Source organism: Triticum dicoccoides, chromosome 5B (genome assembly GCF_002162155.2).
Source record: "Triticum dicoccoides isolate Atlit2015 ecotype Zavitan chromosome 5B, WEW_v2.0, whole genome shotgun sequence".
Lineage (NCBI taxonomy): Eukaryota > Viridiplantae > Streptophyta > Magnoliopsida > Poales > Poaceae > Triticum > Triticum dicoccoides.
Genome location: NC_041389.1, coordinates 613,730,600 through 613,738,891, shown reverse-complemented (window position 1 = coordinate 613,738,891; position 8,292 = coordinate 613,730,600). Strand labels below are relative to the sequence as shown.

At 45.3% G+C, this 8,292-nt stretch overlaps 1 protein-coding gene across 1 annotated transcript; it reads left to right on the top strand.

Moving 5' to 3' along the window:
* The first annotated feature begins 2,507 nt into the window (after nt 1-2,507).
* LOC119306341 lies at nt 2,508-8,246 on the top strand. Its single transcript, XM_037582588.1, has 2 exons — nt 2,508-4,089; nt 7,903-8,246. Exons 1-2 carry the CDS (start codon nt 2,526-2,528, stop codon nt 8,082-8,084), a joined length of 1,746 nt encoding a protein of 581 aa, XP_037438485.1. The 5' UTR covers nt 2,508-2,525; the 3' UTR covers nt 8,085-8,246.
* Nucleotides 8,247-8,292: the final 46 nt, after the last annotated feature.

Genomic DNA, 8,292 nt, shown 5'->3' with positions numbered 1-8,292 from the left:
GACGGTGTCCTGGACTAGGGGGTACTCACCACGTTGTCTCCCTATCAGGTGGATTGGGCCAAGGTCCCCCATGGCGGTTTACTCATGGGCCACTTCGAGCAGCCCATGCCGCATACAAAGAGTATTCCACAAGACTTGATGATCAAGACAAGGACTCCTCTCCACCAACATATTCGACTAGGACTCTTGTTATCCTAGGCCTCTGGTACATTATATAAGCCAAGGCCGGGCTAGTCGAGAGGGGGACGATAGATCATGATGACATTATTCATCATACCCTTAGGCTTTAGACCACAACATATGATCTCGAGGTAGATCAACTCTTGTAATCTCTATATTCATCAAAATCAATCAAGCAGGAAGTAGGTTATTACCTCCATTAAGAGGGCCCGAACCTGGGTAAACATCGTGTCCCATGTCTCCTGTTACCCATCGATCCATGACACATAGCTTGGGACCCCATACCCGATATCTGCCGGTTTTGACACCGACAGGGGGGGCCCTTGACCGGCGATGCCGGTCACGATGTTGGCGATGCTCTCGACGTCGTTCTCCCTTTGGTGGGCGACATCGTGACCTCATCTCCGCCCTCTGCCCCTGGTCCCGGGTGAAAAGCCTAAAATCTCTTGATTGGTTGGCGACTGCACATCGGCATCGGTTACTTCATGAAGGCGCCACCTTGGGAGTCCAGGGTGGTTAGGGGCTCGGCATGGTGGTGCTCTGCCAATTCTTTGGTGGTGTTCCTGTTCAACAGTGGTGTGGGCTTCTTGGTCTTGGGCGGAGCCAGTGGTGACGTATGGGTTCCTGTGAGAGGTGAGGTGGCTAGGGCTGTCGTCCTCTTCCCGGCTTTGAATCTCTCAACCCTTCAAACCCAACACATTTTTTGTGTCAGAACTTCCAACTTACCAGGTTTAAGAAAATTACACTTTGCAAAACTCCAACCAAATCAAAGGGATACAAGGATTACTATGTCATAGCAGTGTTTGATATTGCTATTGCAATTGTGGAATAGGCATGGGGTGGTTAGAGGCATTTGATAACGTAGAGGATGGAGTCATCAGCCTCACCTCCGCGAGTAATGGCGCCGAAATCACCGCCATTAATGGCCGCACGGACCTATCAAGCCCTCCTTCCCCCCTCGCCACATCTTCTCCCTCCCCTGGCGGCCTCTCCTTGTCAGATCCCACGGACCAGTCGAGCGAGAGAGATGGTGGGGGCCTCACGGAGGAGTGCAAGGGCGCGGCGGGTGCGTCCCAGCCACCAGGTGGCGGCGTCGATGGCGCCTCTGCCGCCGGTGCCGGTGTCGCAGCTGCCGGTGACCGAGCGGGGATCGCCAGAGGCACATGCGGAGATGGTTCACGTGGTAGGGGAGCGATTCCCGAACCGCGACAATTGGTCGGCGATCCTCATCGAGGTCATCCAACACGTGACGTTCGAGGAACGTGCGCCGTTCGCCGACGATGGTGGGGGGATGGATTACGAGCTCATCTTTTGGGCCATCCAGGAGGCAGAGTCAACGAATCCGAGGCAAGCGGCGAAGTGAACAAGATTCAGGACAAGGAATCCGTCGCGGCTCAACATCCGGCCGCTGCCGGTGGTGCAGATCGCCAATATCTCGCCGGAGTACCTATCGCCGGGGACGGTTCTGCCACGGGTCCCCTGATTCGTGGGGAGCCCGGCGTGCACATCCCACAGGGCTTCTCCAACCTGCGCGTACGGCGTGGGAGGAGCGAGGCGCGCTTCCTCAACCTCCCACCATGGTCGGGCGACCGCGGGGAGATTCCTCGTCTCCCTGATAAGGTGAGGAAATTCAGACCCAATTCGCATGCTCGTTTGAGATCTGATAGTGATTTGGGCGGCGAATTGAATGTTAAGGAAGATAGGGTTATCCCTTGTGAGAATATATGTGAATACACTCCTATTTTCCCTGAATCAGTGAGAGATTCTTGTGAATCTGCGATTCTGGCGAGCCAGTCCGTTGCTGACTAGCTCGCTTCTGCGGGAGGGGCGGGCTTGGTTTCGAATCTAGTGGTCCCACAAGCAGGGCCGATCCCTCAACCACTGCCGTTGATTTCGGGTCGTGTGGTTGGGAAGAAAACGGTCCATCAAAATACGCGTTCTATCTCTGCTAGCGGAGACGGGGAAGAAGTGGCGTAATTTTATGGCCAGCTCTGGGTGGTTCCCTCTCCCAGCCGTCGCCAGCGCCTACATATAGAGAAGCAGTCGCCACCAAACCCTAGTTTCGCGATCCCCAAATTGTTATGGGTAAGGAAGGATCTGTTTAGGGATAGAAATTTCTCAGCACAAGATTGTTTCCCGATTCGGGCAGTGAGCAGATTTATCCGACCCCTACTGTCTTTAAAATTTCCACTGAGAAGCTAGGTTTTCCTAGATCATTTGTTGAATTGGTTAAGGGAGGGATGGAGCGGGGACAAGGAGGGCAGCGGCAGCGCCGTCCACCGCCAGGGAAGAAGCCTGTGCCGCCGGATGGGAAAGCTGCGGCCCCGCCGGCCGGTGCTGCTACGATGGCAGGTGCTGTCAAGCAGGGGCGGCAACCTCCTAAGCAGGCGACGAGGGTGGTCCAGCAGCAGGAAGTGGCCGATGCAACAGTCCAAGCTCCACCTCCTCCTCCGGCTACTACAGTTCAAGCTTTGGATCCAAGGTACAAGGACATGGCCTGCTTTAACTGTAGTTGGCCGGGGCACTATGTGGGGAACTGCGTTGAACCGAAGAAGTGCTTTATTTGCGCGGGAGGTCATAATATCAATAATTGCGCTGCCTGGGCGAAACCACATCCTACAGCGACATACTTTGGCAGTGCAGCGGTTGGCCTGGGATTTTACCACATAGATGTTCCTACTGTGTCAGAACTAGGTTGTCTTAACTACAAGAATTGTGCAGTTCTCAAAGTTGTTAAGGGTGAGGTTTCTGCCTCGGAGTTGCTGATTCAGCTTAATGGAATATTTTGTAAAAACAAAGAATGGCCGTGGCAGATTAGGGACTTGGGAGAGGAGAAGTTCTTGCTGAGATTTCCACCTTGGAAGAATGTGGGAGATCTTATTGAGTTCCCTACTTTTGAGCTCCCAATTGATGGAGTTTCTGTCAAGATCTGTGAATGGGAGGGAATGTTGGATGAGTTTGGAGGACTTACTGAGGCCTGGGTTCAAATTGAAGGGATTCCTCCAAAGTGGTGTGCTTGGAAGGTATTTGCCCAGATTGCAGCTTGCTTTAGGATCCTGGTAGATGTGGACTGGAATGGTATATTCAAGAGTTTTTATGAGAATATCAGAGTGAAAGTGGCTTGTAGAGATCCCAAGAAAATTCCTTTTGAGAGGTTAGTGGAAATGAAAAGGAAGCTATATATTCTGTTCTTCACTGTTGAGGGTTTTGAGCAAATGGGGGAGGACTCTGATGGAGATGATCTAGACCCAGATGAGGACAATATGGAGAAAGAGGAGGAAGATAACAATGAAGACTTGTCTGACAAAGATAAAGCTCATGAAGAAGATATGGGGGAACCTATTAAGGAACTAGATAAGGCTAATTTTCCTTCCAAGAACACTCTGGCGACAAGCTCTAGTCAGACAAACCCACAGAGAACTGCTTCTGCAGTGGAATTTCACCCTTCCAACATGCTGGACACAATTCATGAGGATTTTGTGGAAGAAATTAGGACCAAAACACCAGAGAAGAAGAAAGAGGCGGATAATGAAAAATCCACTCCTGCAAAAACCTTTCCTTCTGAAAGACATGATCCCTTGTCAGCACATATGGAATATTGCTATGCACAATTAAGTAAATTTGAAATGGTTGAAACTGATGAAGAAGAGGAAGAATTGGTGGAGGAAATGCAGTGTTTACCTGATGATTTGGCTTTGGCAATGGGATCTGTCAAAAGATCTCTGCTGGAAACCCTGGAGAGTGTGGAGTCAGTCCAGAAGAAAAAACCAAGCGTCAAAAATTCTTCTGTCTGGGGACCAGTTCTCACAAGCAAACCAAATACTAGGAATCATGGAGATGTTAAGATCATGGACAAAGCAGCTGCATACATGAAGAGGAAGAATCTAGAAATTCCCACTACCTTCAAAGGTAAATCATTTGCTGTCCTTGACCCTGATGTTCTTGTCTCTAACACTAGTAAGGTTGATTTATGCATTGGGAGTAGCATTGATGATCAAGTAGATATTGTCATGGATATGATAGATGAGGAGAAAAATCGTTGCCTTAAGTTTGCGGATGATAACCCGGAGATTGTTCTCCTGGAGAATCTCGATTTAGAAACAAGGGGGGATGAGTTCGAAATTATTAACAGTGACCTTCACAATAATGGTTCGGATGGCACTGCTGAACCACTAATGGAAAGTCCTGTCTTGAACACACAAAAAAAAGCCTTGTGGCTTATCGCACCCATTTAAGGTTAAATGATAGGAGCCTTTTGGAATATTCGGGGAATGGGCCAAATTGGGAAAAATCAGTGCCTAGGTGACTTTATTACTAATAACCATCTGGATTTTGTGTGTTTCTTTGAAACCAAGAAAGAAAATATTGACAATTATGTGCTTAGATTTATATCTGGTAAGGAGGAATTTGTATGGCATTTTTTACCGGCTGTGCATACTGCTGGGGGGATCCTTGTGGGTCTCGGGAGTGATTTATTTGAGGTGATAGGCTTTATTAATAAAGAGTTTTGTATTGTGGCTACTGTTAAAAATAAATGTGATGGTTTTATTTGGCATTTAGTGGCTGTTTATGGCACTTCTTACAATGACAAGAAAGTAGAGTTTATTGCTGAACTACATAATACTATGGATACCCTCACTTATCCAGTTTTGGTGGGAGGGGATTTCAACTTGGTCAGATCGACTGACGATAAGAATAATGGGGTTATTAAAAAATAGTTTTCCTACTTGTTTAATGATTGGATCAATAAATGGTCCCTTATGGAGATCAAGAGCGCTAATAGGAAATTTACTTGGAGTAACAACCAGAATAATCCTATCTTTGCCACTATAGACAGGGTTTTTTCTTCGGGTTCTTGGGATACCAAATTTCCTCTTTCTGTGGTGACAGCTCTCCCACGTGTTGGGAGTGATCATACCCCTCTCCTTATTGACACTGGTGCTCGGAGGGTTACCTCCCCAAAAATCTTCCGGTTTGAAAATTGGTGGCTTGACCAACCTGACTTCAAAGACCTAGTGCGTAATATCTGGAACACCTCAGTTCCTGGCAGGTTGGCCATAGATATCTGGATGAATAAAAGCAAATTATTTAGGAAAAAATTTAAAGGTTGGAGCATTAACATAGAGGCAGGTATTAAGAAGAGGAAGAGAGAGCTTCTGCTCGAATTTGATATTCTGGATGTATTTTCGGAGAGGAATCAAATCAATGACGTGGATAGACGTAGGATGGAGGAGATTAGAAATGAGCTTAATAGCATTTGGAGTAAGGAAGAAACTGCTTTCTGGCAGCGCTCTAGAGATCGTAAGATTGTTGATGGTGACAATAACAATGCTTATTTTCAAGCATTAGCTAACCATAGGCATAGAAAGAATCACTTATCTGAGCTTAATGGGGACAATGGTCCTGTCTACACTACCAAGGAGATGCTGGAAGTAGCTACTACCTTTTATAAAAACCTATTTGGAGCTGAAAAAAAACCTTATGTTCATCTTGGGCCTTCCTTTTGGGAGGAGGGTGATCTGGTTACCGAAGAAGAGAACGATCGTCTCCAAAGTAACTTCTCTGAGGAGGAGATCAAGGAAGCCATCTTTGGGTCATATGCACATGGTGCACCTGGACCAGATGGATTGTCATTTCTTTTTTATCAAACTTTTTGGGATGTTATCAAAGTTGATTTTATGGCGCTGGTGAGAGACTTTGAAGAAGGCAAACTAGATTTGCAGAGGTTGAATTTTGCTTTGATAGTCCTTATTCCTAAAGAGCCTGACGCCAAGGATTTAAAGAAATTTAGGCCAATTAGTTTGAGCAACTGTGGTATTAAAATCTTTTCTAAAGCCATGACCAATAGGGTTTCCCCTATTGGTCGTAGATTAATCTCTTCGAACCAAACGACGTTTATTAAAGGGAGATATATATTAGAAAGTGTTTTCATGGCTCATGAAGTGATTCATGAGGTCAAGAAATCTGGTTCTCAAGGTTTAGTGCTTAAGCTAGATTATGAGAAAGCATATGACCGGGTTAATTGGGATTTCTTGTTTGAAATGTTACACTCTAGGGGGTTTTGCCCCAAGTGGATTGCATGGATTAAAAGTACCTTAATTAACAGTACTTTTGCTGTGAGAATTCATGATACTAATGGGAACTATTTTGTTGGTGGGAAAGGGCTTAAACAAGGGGATCCCCACTCCCCCTTGTTGTTTAACTTAGTTGCTGATGTGTTTACAAAAATACTTTAAAAAGCAGCCTCCCAAGATCTAATTTCAGGGCTTCTGCCCAATATAATTCCAGGGGGTGTGGTGAATTTACAATACGCAGACGACACTATCCTTTTTCTGGAAAATTCGGCTCATAAAGCTAGGAACTTTAAATGGTTTTTATCATGTTTTGAATCTCTTTCAGGGATGAAAATTAACTTTCATAAGAGTGACTTAATGACCATCAATATTGATGAGGAAGTGGCTAATGACTTTGCCCAGATTTTCTGTTGCAAAAAAGGGCGCTTTCCTATTAAATATTTAGGCGTCCCTTTACATTATGACAAGTTGAAAAGGGAAGATCTCCAGCCCATTATTGATAGAATTATTAAGGGCATTTCTGGATGGCTTGGCAGATATCTCACATATAGAGGCAAAATTATCTTGCTATGTGCATGCTTGATTAGCATACCTGCCTATCTCATGTCTGTCATTAAGTTTCCCAAATGGGCTATCAATGCCATTAATTCCCAAATGGCTCACTTCTTTTGGGGAAATATTGGGAACCAACACAAATACCATCTAGCTAATTGGGGTTTTGTTGCTAGGAGGAAAGAGTATGGAGGGTTAGGGATCCCTAACATCAAAGAATTTAATATGGCCTTATTAGCTTCATGGGGCAAAAGGTTCTTTGATGGATCTGATGCAGATTGGAAAAAAATCATATGTTACAAGTATAGAGTGAATACTCCTAACATACTTTGGGCAAAGGGAGATGGTGGCTCTACCTTTTGGAAGAGCATCACTTGGGCGTTAGCTGCTGCTAAAAATTTCTACAAATGGAAATTAGGCAATGGTGAATTAATTAGCTTCTGGCATGATACCTGGGTTGGGGAATGTTCCCTGAAGGTGCAATTCTGGGACTTATATTGTATTTGTAACCAAACGGAGTGTACTGTGGCTCAGGTGTGGGACGGTCAGGAACTTAAGTTATTTTTTAGGAGATGCATAGACCAAAGTGGGTTGAACAGATGGGATTTGCTGTTGAGACTTGTTTAGCAGTGTATCTTATCAGATGAACCTGATATGCCGATTTGGTCCTTGGAACCTAATGGGTTATACTCTGTGAAATCTTTCTATAAAAGCATCAACTTTGGGGGGATAGCTTCTGCTATCAAAGATGATCTTTGGAAAATTATGTGCCCTCAGAAGATACATGTATTCTTGTGGTTGTGTGCTCATAATAAAATTCTGACTAGGGATAACCTTTCTAAAAGAAGGGAGGTGGAGGACCCTTCTTGTCTTTTTTTGTGCAGAACTCGAATCTGTACAGCATTTGATGTTTGATTGTGTAGTTGCTCGACATGTGTGGGGATTTGTATCCGATTTTTTTGAAATTGATAGAATTGTTAGTTTTGATGATATCTTTGCTTTCTGGCAAGTTCATAAAAAGAAACCTGTGCTCAACATGGCTATTGCTGCTTCCTTATGGAGCTTGTGGAGACTAAGAAACAGTTTCTGTTTTCAGGGGCAGAAATGGAGAAACGTGAACTGCATTCTTGCAAAACTAAGCTGTTATTTGCACCAGTGGAAGGTTCTCTGCGACGATGCTCAAGCAACCCTGCTGCAAAGGTGTATCCTACTGTTGGACAAGCGGTGTGGAGAACTGATGCGGATAGCCTGGAAGTGAGATGTGGGAGGGGAGCATGAAAGGCGCGCGAGAAAATCTTCTGTGTTCCCTCTCCTTCTGATCTGGTTATGTAATAAGTAATACCTAGTTTCCGTTTCCTACTCTGTTGGAGAGAACTTCTGCTCTCGAGCGCTAGGTAGCGTAGTCTCCTAGTGTGTTGCTTTATTCTCTGATTAGGCACATTGTGGATCTGGTTGTGACTGCTTTTTCTGCTTCAATTTATAAAGT

What these genes read in the sequence shown, in the direction of transcription:
- LOC119306341 (XM_037582588.1), top strand. Translation starts at nt 2,526, where the DNA reads ATGGCAGGTGCTGTCAAGCAGGGGCGGCAACCTCCTAAGCAGGCGACG. An exon ending in AATTCCCACTACCTTCAAAG is followed by an intron (nt 4,090 to 7,902) that starts GTAAATCATTTG and finishes TTCTGTTTTCAG; the next exon opens with GGGCAGAAATGGAGAAACGT.